This window comes from Colletotrichum chrysophilum, assembly GCF_026319265.1.
Source record: "Colletotrichum chrysophilum strain AFK26 chromosome Unknown scaffold_10, whole genome shotgun sequence".
Lineage (NCBI taxonomy): Eukaryota > Fungi > Ascomycota > Sordariomycetes > Glomerellales > Glomerellaceae > Colletotrichum > Colletotrichum chrysophilum.
Genome location: NW_026517297.1, coordinates 180,822 through 197,250, shown reverse-complemented (window position 1 = coordinate 197,250; position 16,429 = coordinate 180,822). Strand labels below are relative to the sequence as shown.

Below are 16,429 nucleotides of genomic sequence, written 5' to 3'. Positions count from 1 at the left end.
ACCTTTAGTGAGATAGGGACTGAAATCGAGTGTTCGTTGAGAGCCGTTTGCACGTGCCCGGCCGCTTCATCTAATATCTTTGGTAGATAGAGACCGAGTTGCTTGTTTTTCGCAGGAGAAAGGTGATACATGGCATATTCGGCCAATCTTCGACGTCTTTCTCTTAAGCAGAGAATGACTCTTTTCTGTAAATGCATCGCTGTGCCCCCGTTGTCCCTAGTACGTCGGGAGAAAACAGTGGATAAAAACGAAGGAAGCATTGCGCAATCAGAACTTAACAAAGCCTCCAAAACATTGCAACCGTTGCACTCAAGGGAAGCTGAACTGCAGCATTGCTCATGAAGCTCCGACTGGACAGAATATTCGATAGGACGATAGCCTCGAGGTTCTGTGCAGTCGACTTTGTTCAGAAGCGGCGCGTCTGCGTGAAGCAGAATGATTTGAAGTATTTCCAGGTTCGCAGCACCTACCGCAATATGTACTGAGGTCTGGCCAAAACAATTTGTGCTGCGGATGCTTGACGTATCTTTCTTGAAAGTCTCCAGGACGCCGCTCTTGTCTTGTCTCAGGATGCAAATCTGGAGGTCAGGAAAGTTCAGTGCTGCTTGGTCAGTTGACAGTAACACGACAATTCATTTTTGAGTGAAGCCCACCTTCTGCTGTCATCGGAAAAGCCTTCATCATTTGTAGGTGATGGGTAGACCGTTCGAATAAACGAGGTTGGTAGGGGCTGTCGATATCTGTCTCGTGGCTTACGAGATTTCTTAATACTGCGTAGCCTGAGGTGTTTGCCGATAGCCAACCAGAAACCAATACCAAGGCCACGGGATGGCTTTATTCAGAACAGTGAGCAATGATAGTCCGCTCAGTCACTAATCCAGCTAGTGATAGCTGCCAAAGTAACTCACCCATTTGCGTTAAAATTGGGAACTGGCGAGACATGCAGAGCCTGGACTGAATGAATCAGCCAAAGAGCTTGTTGACTGGTAACGGTACATTCGACGTCCATCCCTATGAACTTTGATTGGTTTAATTAGCATTGACATCCAGAAAAATGGGTCAGCTTGAGAGTTCCGATGGGGACGAATCATATTCTGAGTTGACCATACCTTCATTCTCTGAAGCAAGCAATACAGCAAGGTTTCTCCCCGCTCGTTTACGTCAGTTGGGAATGCTTTCTTTTGAAGGTAGCACCAAAGGACGCGTCTCCATATGGCTCCCAACAGACGCCATCGACCTTCAGGTCCTAGGAAGTTCTGACTTTCAGGGGATGACAATACAGACTCTGCGAATCTTCCCAGTCGAAAAGGCAACGAACGATCGGAATCAACTACCTCATTGACACTGAGACACTGCTGAAGGTGCAACCCAGTCCGTCCGCTTGTGATAGACCAGAAAAGGCGAACGGCTTTGCCGGCTATCGATTGTAACATAGGTATTGTGACCTCGAAAACCAGAGAACTTCGGTTCTCATTGTCCATGAATATTTCCATGGAGCAATCTCTCGAATGGCGAGTAAATCTTTGGTCTTTGGTCTTTGGTCTTGAATTTCACAGGGCCCCATCGTATTTGATGGTTATTCCGCCGGCAGTAGTCCTTGCATGAACACCGCGTCGTGTTTCTTCGAAATTGTAATGTTCTTGGCCAACTTCGTACTCGAGCATCCTTCCAGATTTGTTTGCAAAACCACGTAGACCATCACACATGGCTTGCAGGTTTGATGGTCTCGCTACAAGCCGAGCACTTTCAAGATCCGCGGTCGTACGTTGAAGCTCAGTTCGCCGAGCCATGTCATTAAGAAGCTCTTCAAAATTTTCCAGGCGTCTGTCAACGTGAGAGATTTTTCGCTGGATGCTGAGAGTGTTGCGGTCAATGCGAGCCGTGATTTGATTCGTCTGCGATAATATATCTGCTTGTTGAACCATCAGTTCAGTTGTGCTCGCCGTTCTTTCGTCGATCGTGGGAAGTATTCGATTGGAATCAGCTGTCGACAAGCAAATACTCTCAACGTTTCTCGACAACTCCTGCATTTCGTTGCTAGTATCTCCTACAACGGTACGAACAATATCCACGGTGGACTTGACAGCGTGAATTTCATCCTGATTGTTGGCGAGTAATTCCCTAAAATGGCATGCTTTAGATGATGCTGGGCAAGTACTGGAACTTGGGGCTGTCAACTTACAAGCCCAAAGGCCTGCATTGCTGTTTGGAGAACCACAATCGCTGAACCTAGTCTCTTCTCAAGTTCGATCATGGTTTCCCGATGAAAAGGGAAAGCTAGCTTTCTCCCCTTTTCTCGAAACCTTCCAGATATCGTGCTGATGGGCGCAGATGGTCCCTGCAGCCGCATGACCAATGCTTCCAGGGCGACAAGCTCGCTTTGGCAACTTGCCAGGGTCGCGTCGAGTGGGTCCCTGGATGCCAAATTGCGAAAGGAGGGTTTGGATGTCGCAACAGAGATAGCGTCGATGCAGCGCTTCAAATTGTCGCCCAATCGCCTTGCAGAGTCGAGTTCTCGCTGTATCCCCTTGACAGCTTCCAGATACTTGGAGATTGCGCCATACACCTGGATCCCCTGGGATATCAGACCGGCAGTCGTACCGAGAATTCCTGCGACCTCAGCCATGTTTACAAGGCGGTCGCCGATGGTTGATGCGCCAGTCAGACTGGATGGTATCGGACGGGAAGCGAGAGAAAACAATGGCGGCGGAGCTTCTTTTGTGTCGGAGGCTGCAGAAATAACAACTCGCAGCACCATGCCAGTGCATAGCTCATACGTCACTAAACATTCCGTTTTTGTCTTTGAAATAGCTATATGGATCCCCATTGGTTCTGACTCTACGCTGTATTTGCACACGGTATTCCAAAGACTAGGTATCTTGACACAATGAACATACAATCGACGCCTCGATCAGGAGCCTTCGAGCAGATACGCAAACTCATATTTTTTCAGTCCTTCCTAAGGGACCTCGAATGTCCTCATGTACAAAGCTGCCCTCCCGTCAGCTAGATTTCCATAGAAAAGAAGCATTTAGTTGCGAATGACCTCTATCAGATACCTATCAATAAGGACTATCAACATGAAATGCGGCGATATACCAATCAAGATACCTTGATGTGACATCTCGTCGCATCACTCCACATATTTCTCTCTACGCGCGCAGAAGAAAAGTCCACGGAAATGACTTCGCACTTTGCATCCTCCCAAAACTTTCGTATCCGCCCTCACTTTCATCCGAAAGCCAAACAATCCTCCTCCACAGACGTACCGCGCGTACAAGTGATTGAATGCTGACGTGTTTTTCGTCGCGCAGGCTAAGGCGCCCCGTGCAGGAGAAGCCTACTTTTTTCGTCGCGTCTGGCGAATCAGCTGTTGCGGCAAGTGAGGGGTTGACGTGACACAGGCGCAGCTTGGCGGCAGTCCTCTTTTTTTCTGCTGCTTCTCCTCCTCTCTCAGGTTGACAGGATTTGAGGACTGCCTAGTGCGTCTAGGCAGCATTGTGAAGGTGAAATATGGTCAGATTGGGCTTGTCGGCGCGGGGTTGAATTTTGCTGCTTGGCTTTTCGGGAGCTAGAAGGCACGCAAGGTGAAGATGGCTACGTTTGCTGGACAGTGAGATAGTTAGTGGACTTGGAATCTGTCAATATGACGGTTAATGTGAGATGCATTCGTATTGTCTGCTTATGAGCATCTTGTATTTGAGTTGCCAATTTGCCGTGTCCTTTACTTTCATCCCAGCCAGCTTTAATGCCGTCGTTTCCGCCGTGTAGCTCAAATCACCATCCTTTCCCCCCTGGCCCCTTATAGCAAATTCCCTGGTAGCATTTCGGCGTCGTGTGCGATTTCAATAGTACCTTATGTAGACAATAGTGGTGAGTGATTTTAGCACGCAGACTCCTAGGCCGCGAGCATTTGGGTAGTTCCATCTTCGTAAACCTTGACGCGAGGTTTCTGTAGAGCACAGGTCAATATTGGGAACGCGTAAAGTATCACCAGGGGGGGTGAGCCTACAGTATCAATGTCGTGATAGCCCTGGAAGCGACACGAGCTATGTTCGCAATTTTTGAGCCATCGACAATGGTGTCCAAGCATGCAGTCGGCATTATCACAGCCTGACATGTCGTTGCACGGTATTCCCCGAGACTAAGGGCCATTAGCGGAGACCATTCATACTGTATATCATGACATGGGATCATCAAGACTCACTTTCTGCTTTAGCAGTGTCAATTCTCCCTGACTCAGCTTTTCACCGTGGAGGAATGGGCACGCATCGCCATTCTTGCAGAATCCATGAAGATGAAAATTGTTGCAGAGGTTTTTGCCAGACTTTGTCATGCGCTCTTTGAAACGCTTCTCGACGTTCGGGTCAATACGCGGGAACTGCTCGTCGACGCGCTGACTCTCAACGTTGAGAAGATAGTACTTTTTAGGCGCAGGTTTCTTGGAAGAAATATCAATCGTCTTGCCGGTCGAGACCTTAGTGACGACAGACCAGGAGGTAGGTGTCTGCGCACCGCCGCTCGATGACTGCGGGCTCGCAACACGCTGGGGCTGGCTCTCGTTCGTGTTGCTTCTCAAAAGGGCGCCGCCATTTCCATTGCTCGTGGGGACGTGCACCGGGGGCGGCAGCGGTTGCATGCCGGCAGTGGGAGGCGACGCGACGGCAGAAACGCTTGACACACTTGATACACTGGGGCGCTCGACGCGATCGGGGAGTTTTTCGGATCTGAAGACCGACTTGAACGAAATTCGATGAAAATTGAGATGTTTAAAGCCCTCCTCGGCAGGAGTGGTCTCGATAAGCGTCAGACGCGGGTAAACCTTAGGGTCTAGCTTATATGGCTCAAGGACAGGAAGGTATCCGTTATCATGGCAAGGGCCAAAGAAAATGTGCTTGCACTGATTGATGCGAACCATCAGGCGCAAGGTTTCGCGAATTTTGTGATCGGCGGACTCCTTGCCAGAGCCGACGTCAATGAAGCTGAACAGGGGCTGAGCACGGCCAAAGCCACGTCCAAAGTCGGACAAAGTGCGCTCAGCAGCAGTATTGGAAATAATGCCACAGGCGTGGAGCTTCTTGGCCAGACCGTCGAGATTTAGCACGATCTGAACCATGACGCTCCAGTCCTGACTGGCTGCCTGGGGATAGGCCTCGCTAACGTAGTTCATAATTTCGTTGTGGAGGAGGTACCCGGCTTGAGAGCCTCCATCGGCACCGGCCTTGAGGAGCATGTCTTGAAAGACTGCCCCGTCTCCATCAATAATAACAAAAACGAAAGGATTAGATTCCTGCGGTCGGTCAGTAATCGTTTGCGTGGCAGGAGGTGACCGAAGCCCACCGTCGTCTTGAGACTCTTGCTTAGTGCCTGCATTTCTCTATCGTAGGTTCCTGCCTTGGTCTGCCACATTCGGCGGGACTCGACTTCATTACTGTAGTCGTCGCATTTTTCCTGGTATGCACGTTGAAGGTGTTCATATCGCGTAAGAATTTCCTGTGATTCCGAGAGTCAGATATCGGATCATGTGATTTGGAGGCAGCAGCCGTCGCCACCGTTGCCGTTTTGACGGCATCTGAAGTTGCTTGTGTGACAAGAAAGCATGATCTGCTTCAATTTCGGAGAATCATCGGGCCACTCACTCCTATCATTTGATCGCGGGCATGATCCTGATGCCGGAAAAGTTCGAGTTGTCGCACATATTGGGTGAGGTCGTTAGCACCGTCCATGATGGCGGCGTCGTCTCGTATAATGCTAGTCCGCGTCGACAAAAACACTATCTCGATTGTCTATCGACGGTGTGGGCGATTGATGCTGAGATATCTCGATTTCTGACGGCGATTGAGAAAAAAAAAAGGTGAGATGCAGAGATGAGGTTGCGAAGGTTTTGAAGTTCGGACGGCAAGACCCCATTACTTAAGCTCAGAGTGGGGTCGTATTCTGGGTTCTTCCTGCCTTTCAGGCCATTCAGAGCGTCGCTTTGCATTGTTCCGGGGGTAGCAAGCCCCCGGCGCGGCGCCTTCCCGGTAAAGGCGCCCATGGACTTCCAGCGGATTTTTAGCTGCCCCTGCCTGTTGTGTTTGTGCTTGCTAGGCGGAAGTCCTTAGCGGGCCAATCAAATTGCCGATTTGCCCTCTGTTTGCGCCAAAAGCGGGGGCCTGCAGGGACCGCCATCGCTCACCCCAACGTGGCACGCATTCTTTTGATAAACTGTGCCGCTTTGTCTGATTGGCCCATATTAGACATCCGAACGATCCTATCAATGGGACTTTGAATGGCGCTGATTTCGTAGATATAGCATTCATGTTCTGTTTTGTTTGAGAATGTGTCCGTTTGCAAGTATTTTTCAGAACTTTTTGAACAATGTCGCAGCTCAGACTCTCAGTTGGTCTGAACTCATGAACCTGACAAAGTCTGAAACCATTCGAGGGAAACCGATTGACACAAACAAGCATAGTCTATATTTGTAATTATTTATTAGTGTGTTTGCTGTTAAAAATCATAGTATGAGCCCTTGAAAGCTGCACGGATGAGGCGTTCACGATGTTTGTTGAGAGAATTTAGACAATATAGTAAGTAAATGTATTACTGTTGTGTGATGAAATCTTGCTGGCTCGTACGTAACATTTAAAATAACTTCAATCAAAGCTTTTAACAAACACTATGGTCTCCTTTCATGCATTGGTCGGGAGTTTGATGTTTCGAAAGCAATTGCCTTCGAGTTACTGCTTATGTATTACCAACGCATATTACGGAAAATGCATGCATTGCACTGGAAAGTGTTATTCACTTGAGGATCTTTTAACACATACACCATCAAAGCATGAACTTCAGACCAGCTTAATAGATGATTCACTGCCAATGAACACAGCGCCAAGCGATGAGAAAAAAAGCCTGGGACACCTTTGTTGGCTCTGATTCACTCACGATACGTTTGGAAAAGAGCAAGCAAGACAAGACCGTGGTGATTCACCGCAGACTCAGAAATGGCATATAACTTGGAAACATTGCCACTGGCCGTTGAGATCTTCTGGGCCACTATTAACCACAAACATCCACACGAATCATCTCCGTCTTCAGTGGCGCACTTGAAACCCCAGAATCAGTGCCTGTCTACAATACATTCTCAACACTCCATCATCATCAATTCATCATCCATCTTTGACTGTCTCATCATGTGTTTCGGATCTGGCGACCGACCGAGAAGAAAACTGAAAAAACGGCGTCGCAGACGGAACTCCCTTGGCTACTTTTAGAAAGACGATGGTCTTGAAGGCTGGAGTATCAACGGGGACAAGTTCAAGGTGGTGGAACGTCGAAGGGATGATTGCCATCCATTTCTGAAGTAGTCGCAGAAACTCAAAAGACGCCCGTTGACTTATTTCTATTTTGCAACTTATTAATTGTCCGACTCTAGGCCGCTGTGTGTGGTTGTCTACTGTGAGGCAAACGAGAGAACCGTAGGACCACAGCAATCCAAGTTTTCCAAACTGCTCATGTTACAAGAAAATAGAAGAAGTATGAAATTGAGGCTGCTGAGGAACATTTTGTGCTTCGGAGGAAGTAAAGACCGCTTTTTCTGCACCCGCAAGAGTCAGTAAGTGACGTCTGAACGACACAATCCACCATCAGATGTCCACGGAACGCGTTCCATGTCCGATGTTCTCCACCTGAAAAGCTTGATTAAACGCGAAAACGAAGATGCACGACTTATTTGTCCCACTGAGTGCCGTATCCGAATCTCATTCGAGAAATCTTACGTTGAAACCCGCAGGTCCGGGCCGGAAAGACCCACTTCGGAACACTATGACGCCAGTAACCGGAACCACACGATCGTCGGCGGAGGTAAGACGCTCTTCCCATTGGTCAGACTCATCAACTTGGGAAAGTCGCGGAGATAATGCGCACTTCCCATTGGAAGAGCCCATCACATCCGGAAGCTCGGGGCTGATCGCCACTGCACAACTGGAGATCCCGCTCATCGGACCATCGAAGCGGCTCCATTCTTTCAGCCTTAAGCCTTGGAATAGACGGGTCCAGACTGACACAGAGCTGTCCCTCTCACCAGCTCCAGACGTCATGTTCTTTCGGAAGACAGCGGGATGCGCGGAGGCTGCTCCAGCTCCGTGGAAACCACGGCTCTTCATCAATATCGATATGGGATGAGGTCGAGTATAAGAATCGTCGACGATGACCCCGAAAGACAGAAATTCTCTTCGCCATCATCAACACAAATCACAAACACTCAAACAACTCTCAACAACAACTTCAACTCATCTACACAACACCCTTTACTTAACCACAAACCACCCAACCCATCAAAATGCTCGGCAAGATCGCACTCGAAGAGGCCTACGAGATGGCCGGCATGGAAGCCAAGTCCCGCCGCGAAGCCGCCCTCTACATCAACCCCAACGACCGCACCCGCTACATGCGCCAGATCAGCGACGTCAACGACGAGCGCGTCAAGCTCGCCGACGACCACGGCATCGGCTACACCATCATCTCCCTCACCGTCCCGGGCATCCAGGGCATCGCCGACCAGGCCGAGGCCGAGCGCCGCGCCACCGAGGTCAACAACTGGGCCCACGACCAGATCAAGGCCCGCCCCGACAAGCTCGGCGCCTTCGCGTGCCTGTCGATGCACGACCCCGCGCAGGCCGGCCGCGAGCTGACGCGCTGCGTCAAGGAGCTCGGCATGCACGGCGCGCTGCTCTGCGACTTCCAGCATGCGGGCCCCAACGGCGAGACGTACAAGTTCTACGACCAGCGCGAGTACGACGTCTTCTGGAAGGTCGTCTGCGAGCTCGATGTTCCGGTGTACATCCACCCCGCGGCGCCTGCCGATGTGATGTTTGACAAGTTGTACGCGGAGCGCAAGTACCTCATCGGCCCGCCCCTGTCTTTCGCAAACGGCGTCAACCTACACCTCATGGGCATGATCTCGAACGGCGTATTTGACCGCTTCCCGAACCTGAAAATCATCGTTGGCCACCTGGGAGAGCATTTGCCACTAGACTTTTGGCGCATCAACCACTGGTTCGAGGATGTCAAGAAGCCCATCGCCAAGGACGAGGGCAACGAGGACAACATGTGCAAGAAGACCATCTACGACTACTTCAAGCAGAACATCTGGGTCACCACCAGCGGCCACTTCTCCACGCACACGCTCAAGTACGTTGTCGACGAGATTGGCGCCGACCGCGTGCTTTTCAGTGTCGACTACCCCTACGAGACCATCGAGAACTGCTCCGCTTGGTGGGACGGCAAGGCCGAGGAGGTCAAGGAGGCGGTTGGTGGCGTGGAGAACTACCGCAAGATTGGAAGGGACAATGCGAAGAAGCTACTCAAGCTTGGTAGCTTCCACGACTCTGAGGCCCCTGTTTCTTAGAGAGACTTATCGTACTAGACTCTGTTTCAGTCAACTAGATTTGTAGAGCGAATAGGTAGCAAAGCATGATCATTTTGTTGAAAATCTTGTTATCTTGCTGCGATGTTTGGTCATTGGAAGCTTGACCAGTTACTTAAGTCTATACCTTGCATATTGAACCAACTCTCGTTCAGGAGGTCAGAACTAAGGAAGTCGCCAAAGTCCTGAGCCATTGGTGTTTGACTCATGCCAGGCATGGAGCTAAAGGGCAGCAGTAAGTCGCCCTGGTTTTGCTCTTGTAGTCCTTCAGGGTGCGAAATCTGAGAAGCTATCGCATTTGAACCGGCTGGTGCATCCTTTCTTGACACAGCCGCAACAGAGTCCCGGAACCGTTGCAAAACCTCAATACCTCTTGTGGCTGATGTCACATGCCTTTTGTGAAAGTCAAATATCCGAAGTGCACGATCCCAAGATGTTTTTGTGGGTTCGGTGTCAAAGCTGACTTGGAGATCAGGGCACAGAGTTGCAACGACTAGGGTGGATGCTGCGGCAAAGGTGACTACCGTATCCGTTAGAGGTTATATCAAGTTAGGCGAATTGGTAGGGAAACAGCTTACATAGTAACACATGCCATGCTGAGTTTTGGCGCACACTCCCTAGCTTTTCGTACATTTCTTGGAGAACGCCATGAGCTGTAGAGACACAGAGGGTGTTTGCGGCATGGCGAAAGCTCTCGCTCAGTGCCGATGAGTTGGGCAGATCTCTCCTGGACTTGGTCGTCTGCTTGGCTTCTACTAAGAGCAAGGGACGCAGGAGCAGAAGCCGTATCCAAAGGACTCTATCTTCAACATCAGTCTCTGCCGTGGTGAGCGATACGATTTTGGGTGCTTCTACCTTGACTTCAAGATGTTCGCCTGCATCTGTAGACTTCCCTTGAGACTCTCATCATACTGAGACAGGCTAGCACCTTCTCTCAGATAGACCGGAAACGAGTCATTCAAGTCATCTAGCTTCGCTGAGAGCTGAAGCACGTCGCTAAGAGATCGCGATTTTAGGTCAGAAGAGCCATCCCCCTCACCGTAGAATTTGGCCAGAATTTCTTTCAGAACGTCGAATAGGACCAGAGAGTGCACGAAACATGCTAGGTACGACGGTCTGCCCACCGCCTGGCTTCCTTCGGTGATGTCTGACAAGTACTCGTCATCAACCATGGCCGGAGCCGGTGTCGAATACTGTCTCGACAGTAAGACGGATCGCCCGAATGTAGTTGCAGTAAGCCTGACATTCTGCATTAGCTCTGAGCGACAGTGGAGCAGGGATTGTAGACCGGCTTACCTATCCAAAGTGAGACAGCAATGCCAAACGCGCCGCCTCATCTCACGTTTGAGCTGATTTACTCCAACGGTTTTATTTCCTTCATTTTGCAGTCCCAGCCCCTGGGCTACTCTCACTGCGACGCCAACAGTATTCCAGCAACGGTCAGCGTACGATGTATAGTGCAGGTAGACACCTCTCAGAAGTAGCAGCTGAACGACTTGCAATGAAGAGTGGTCGAGAGTGTCTACCGATATAAGCTTCACAGACTGCTTGTAGAACTTGTCAGTGAGGTTCGCCTGCTCTGCTACTGACACCTGATCGGTTCGTTGCGATCCCAGCGCAAGCACAATGCTTAGAGTCGAGTGGAACACAACGTCTTTGAAATCCCGCTTATGATTTCGATCTTTCGTTGGCTTCCAAAGCGCCTTGTATGATGCAATGAAGGACGGCTTATGTAGAATTGGGAAGACCGGGTGCACGAACTCCCAGAAGGACTCCATCAAGCTGTCGGCAAGCCATCTCTCGGGTAGCATCACCGGTTCAGGGAGGGGATCGGGGCTCTTTGGTTGGACTGTAGAGAAGCCAAGGACGTTAGGCGTGCTCTCGGTCTCGTTTCCGGGACCGTCTGGGCCAGAGTCATATGGCTTCTGCGCATCCGCGGCAAGAGTGACTTGTCGGAGAAAGGAGATATTTGAAGAGGGGCCGTAGATGGTCTCATCCTCATTGTGGGACGTCGATCCATTTCGCTGATGATGGCTTGCCGGCATGCCTTCAGCAACCCTCGGCTGTAGTCCCGGGCCTGTGTCGCCAAGAACAGTCTCAACTCCGATGCCAATTGGCCGAGCCGGAGCGATTCCGGAAACTCCGGGAGCTCCGGAACCCGGCAAAGGGGGACTGCTATTCGGAGGTACAGATGTCTGGGGAAGAGGCGATCCCTCAAGTCTCTCCAACCTCTTTTGGAGTTCAGAAATTGTCCTAAAAATCGTCAGTATCATCCATGATCTGGAAAGAGTGGACACGTACGGCCTCGAAGATGCGTTCATCACCGACTCCTGATAGGTGCACTGCTGCTGGATCCCTTTTTTCTGGCACGCCGTGCACACCGGACGCGTCCCGTCGCAGCCGGACTTTCGAGCCCGACACGGGTTGCACGCGAGCTGCGTCTTCCGGCGCTTTCGGGGCGGCACCTGCACCGAGGACATGGTTGGTGGTGTCTACCTCTTGGCAATGATGATGCGAGGCATGGTTGGGGGGATCAGCAGTTCAATTGCCGACGAACCACGTCCGGAACGTGGAGAGGGTAAAGCTCAAGGACCCACATTTGTTTGTGCTGTGCTGCACCGGAACTCGGCACTGATGACATTGCTTTCTTTCAGGCCTGAAGTATTATCATCTTTTTCGATCTCTGATTACAACTTGCCCGAAAATCTCGTCGTATCAAGCAATCGCATTTTCCGAACAATTTGACTCGCGTTTGATGCGCGAACTACTCTGACGTCACATCCGAGCTGACAAGGGTTCCGAACCTCTTCTCCAACTGGCAGCGGGGAACAACAGACGTCATTGCAAGACGGCCAGACCGGGAACCTGAGTCGGTGGCTAGACTTGCTCAATCCAAACAGGAACCGGCGCTTCGTTTATCCCAGAATCCCAGCAACCGCGTTCCTGGTACGAACCCCGCGCGAAGGAGCAACTGGCATTTGCAGAGATCCGCTCGCGATGCCACCCACGTGCGGAGAAATACCACAGCCGACGCGGAGAATTGCATCTACCCTTCCAATTGCGCCTGTCAACTAGCCTGCTCTGAGCACATGAGTGAAGAGCCCTCTCCACTTTCTTGACGAAGAAGCGGGATTCGGCGCCGTTGACCGAGGTTCTGGGGATCAACCGCCCCCGTAACTACCACATCCCCTCCTACGTGGTTAAAATTACCAGTTATCATTGGTCTCTACGAACCTTCGGCTAAAGACTTCCTCTTCAACTACAAATCTCCACAGCGTAGTGATCGTCGGCCACGGCGCCGATGACCGAAAAGAGACCCAGCCACGTGGTTAAGACTCGAATCTGCGAGGAAGTTTGAAGCTCAACGTGCGGAGTAACGGGGTAGCGGACTGAAGACCGGCAGTTTAGAGCGTATCCACACTTGTTGACAGGCAAGCGATGACTTCAAGATGGGTGAATACAAAAAGGGCGCTATCTCGCCTCCGCTGAAACATGTTTCTGGTTCCCGGAGTAGGTCACGTTGGATCTCGGTCATCTACATCATGTTGTCCGCTCTAGCACTCGCTTCCTGGTTCCTGCCGGCTTCAATCGCGGTGCCCTCCCCTAGAAGCCCCGACTGCGAGTCTCTCGCGGAACAGGTAAAGGCCTCTGTGCCAGAGTTGACCTTGGTTAGCTCCGCTCTAGTACCTGCGAATAGCCTTAACATCTCTTCGGTCTTCAACTCCGCGTCGTTCTGTCGGTTCAATGGCACCGTTCCGTACCCAGAGAACAACACGGTTCTCTTTGAGGTTTGGTTGCCGGAGAGCGGATCCTACAACGGCAGATTCCTAGCCGTCGGTACGTCAATCAAGAGACTATGTTGAGGGTCAAAGGCTCTAACGTGAGATAGGCAACGGAGGATTGGCTGGCACGATTGACTATGCGGCAATGGTAGAGAATCTCAACAAGGGATTTGCCACAGCGGGAGGCGACAGCGGACACCGCGCTGCCGACAATAACGGTGGTGATGCCTACCCCGGAGGGATTTACCTCCCATTCCTGCATGATCGAAACCAGGTTCTCGCATGGATTAGAAACTCCATTGCGCTCTTCACTACTCCAGCAAAGCAGATCGCCAGTCTGTACTACGCGGAGCCCCCGTCGCATGCCTATTACAAGGGCTGCTCGACTGGAGGCGCTCAAGGCTTTGCCCTGGCGGAGTATCAACCTGAGTTATTCGACGGAATCGTTGCTGGGTGCCCTGGAAACTGGTACTCTCACCTTGCTCTCTCATTCTTGTGGAACCAGCAGGTGTCTCTGGTTAGTAGCCAATGCGAGCCAGTAAGACGAACTTGACTCACGCTTCTCAGGACTCGGCTTTCATTCCCCAGGAAACGCTCACCTTCATCCGCGACTCTATCCTGGACCAGTGCGACACCCTGGACGGCGTCGCCGATCGCGTCATCGAGAACCCTCTAGCCTGCTCCTTCGACCTCTCCACGCTCGCCTGCACCTCATCCTCAACCAACACATCAACTTGCCTCACACCCGCTCAGATTACCGCAGCCCAGCAAATCTACGCTGGCCCGCGCCATTCCCAGACCAACGCCAGCCTGTATCCCGGCTTCGACCTAGGCAGCGAGTCGGAGTGGATCAGTCAAGAAGGCCGTCTGTCCCTCTCCTTCTCGCTTCCTCTTCTGCAGAACATGGTCTTCGATGATCTCAGCTATAACGGTAGCACATTCGACTGGGCTAACGATGTTCAAGCGCTGGATGAGAAGGTTGGAAGCTTGATCGACTCGATCAGCACCAACTTGACCGCGTTCAAGGGGCACGGGGGCAAGTTGATTGTAACCCAGGGTTGGGCTGATCCGTACAATGCTGCGACGTGGCCGATTCAGCATTTGGAGGATGTGGAGAAGGTCACTGGCGATCGGAAAGATTGGGCTTCGTTGTTCATGGTTCCTGGTAAGTTTTCACAATTTCAAGCGAGAGAGAAACCAAGATTAACCTTTCTGCAGGAGGCGGTCACTGTGGCGGTGCTTCGTCGTATCCTCAAGTTCCCAGCAAGCAGAGTTCGCTCGAGGCGCTGGTTGAATGGGTGGAGAAGGGGGCAGCACCGACTGAGTTGCTTGGAAGCGAGCCGGCAGATGGAAGCAGCAGGACGAGGAAGCTTTGCCCCTGGCCACAGACGGCAAAGTTGGTTGGAACAAAGGCTGATGACTCGGGGTCATACGTCTGTTCATGATGAATCGCTGACGAGAATGGATATCATACAATGTCAATGTCCCGTAATTCACTTTCATCCTCCGGCCACAACTCGCCCTTCATCATCCCAGTGACAACTGACGGCCCAACGAGTCTGTACTCTCCATTATCACCATGCGGTCTTAAAACAAACGGGTGCTTCAGACCAGCGATCACGAATATCTGGTCGTCCTCCAATATCCATGGCACACCAAGCCCGGCGCGTCCGTCGATTGAAAAGAACATCCGACCTTCGCCTATGGCCCACTTGACGTCGATACCCGTTTTTTCGTTTCGGCAAAGGATTTCAAGAAGATCGTGAAGGGTGGCATTTGGTTTGAGGGGAGGCAGTGGTTTCCGGCCATGACGTTTCGTATCTATAATGCCGTCCAACAGTTCGAAAAGAGTGGCTGCAACCTTGGCCTCTGAGAGTAGATCTGTCCCAAGTTTTCCATGAAGAAAGGAAACAAAGTCCCCCATCAGCTGTCTCAACCGATTTTCGTACTTGATGTCGGTTTCAGAAACGCTGAATATGTCGTCGTCGTGAAATTCCTGGCCACATGCAGAAGCATCTTCTCTTGCCATTTTTGCCATCAGCCAAAAGTTGCCTACAGGGTCGATGTTGCTAATGAGATTCCCTATCACACCAACACTCCTTCCACGAACACGGAGGCAGCCTCCAACGTCGAGAAAGGACATCAATGGCGGACTTCCACGTGAGGCATTGGAAGATAGGTAGGGGTCCATGTGCGCCCTACGGTTGAATTGATGACAATCCTTGGTGCCGAAGTCTACTGACCACGACGGCATCGAGCCAATTTCGGTGACCTCCAGAGATGTCCTCGCCAAACTAGCAAGATATAATAGATAGAGCCGTTTGGTTTCTTTCAAAACAATCATGGAAGTTTCTATGTACAGATCATGCAATGGTCGCTGGTAATCAACTTTGATCTTTGCAAACACATCAGTAGATATGGCGCGAAACGCAAATATTCTGTCCCTTGGCTCTGTGACTTGCAACTTCAAGAAGCGCTGTAAATAATAGTGACTGATCAGAAGAGGATCGTGGCTAAAGCGCCCAAATACTCGACATCTCCCGTAGACGTCTCGGTGCATCAATAGTTGCCCGCCGTTTTGTGAAAAGTGGCTGCTGTGGCGAATCATCTTGATCATGCCAACAAAGGATATCATGTTCGAGTTCTGGCAAAGAATAGAAACATGAGTATTGGCGAACTCTTGAATGGTCCAAGCGCGAGACCAATAGGAACTCCAAAGTATGGCAAGGAGTGTGGTTTCACTGCAGCCTGTTATTATGTCAGACGCGTCCACACACAAGTTTCGGTGGGAGGTGTAACAATCCATCCTTATGAATATTTGACTCACAGAAGTTACAAAGAACATTTCCTACCAGTTTCTCTAGCCTTTTGACTTGGGGTTCGAACCATCTGAGGGCTTTCGAGCGCTCTGCCCAATCGAAAAGACCACTCAAACTCCCCATATCGAGATTCGGTAACAGTGCACATGGCAAAGAGCCAAGCAGAGTCCTTGAAGTTAGCGGAGCGCGTCGATCACCTAGCCAGACAGCCACCCTCTTTGCTCGGTGGAATATCTCGGCCATCATCGCAACCTGAGTACTCTTATCGTCGTTTGAACTTTGGTTAATGCAAATGGCATCGACCCACAGCGTTACACTTTTGCGCCTGTTGATGAGTCGATGAAGGGACTTCCGGAACACTCTCAGAGCGGCGGCGCAGTTGGGTGTGATAAGAAGCCGGGAGCCCGACGTCTGGCTCGTGT

The 16,429-nt window shown here is 51.0% G+C and overlaps 4 protein-coding genes across 4 annotated transcripts; 2 read left to right on the top strand and 2 right to left on the bottom strand.

The window, feature by feature from the left end:
* Nucleotides 1–3,898: 3,898 nt before the first annotated feature.
* COL26b_002094 (uncharacterized protein) lies at nucleotides 3,899–5,233 on the bottom strand (the record flags this gene model as incomplete). The annotated part of the gene is made up of 2 exons (XM_053175026.1): nucleotides 3,899–3,952; nucleotides 4,208–5,233. 2 exons carry the CDS (start codon nucleotides 5,231–5,233, stop codon nucleotides 3,899–3,901), a joined length of 1,080 nt encoding a protein of 359 aa, XP_053040970.1.
* Nucleotides 5,234–8,320: 3,087 nt separating this feature from the next.
* On the top strand, nucleotides 8,321–9,388 carry COL26b_002093 (uncharacterized protein; the record flags this gene model as incomplete). Its single annotated transcript, XM_053175025.1, has 1 exon — nucleotides 8,321–9,388. The coding sequence occupies one exon, from the start codon at nucleotides 8,321–8,323 to the stop codon at nucleotides 9,386–9,388; it is 1,068 nt and encodes a 355-aa protein (XP_053040969.1).
* A 1,182-nt stretch (nucleotides 9,389–10,570) lies between these two features.
* COL26b_002092 (uncharacterized protein) lies at nucleotides 10,571–11,451 on the bottom strand (the record flags this gene model as incomplete). The annotated part of the gene is made up of 2 exons (XM_053175024.1): nucleotides 10,571–10,664; nucleotides 10,856–11,451. The coding sequence occupies 2 exons, from the start codon at nucleotides 11,449–11,451 to the stop codon at nucleotides 10,571–10,573; spliced, it is 690 nt and encodes a 229-aa protein (XP_053040968.1).
* A 1,497-nt stretch (nucleotides 11,452–12,948) lies between these two features.
* COL26b_002091 (uncharacterized protein) lies at nucleotides 12,949–14,633 on the top strand (the record flags this gene model as incomplete). Its single annotated transcript, XM_053175023.1, has 4 exons — nucleotides 12,949–13,243; nucleotides 13,296–13,705; nucleotides 13,756–14,353; nucleotides 14,407–14,633. The coding sequence occupies 4 exons, from the start codon at nucleotides 12,949–12,951 to the stop codon at nucleotides 14,631–14,633; spliced, it is 1,530 nt and encodes a 509-aa protein (XP_053040967.1).
* Between the last annotated feature and the right edge of the window lie 1,796 nt (nucleotides 14,634–16,429).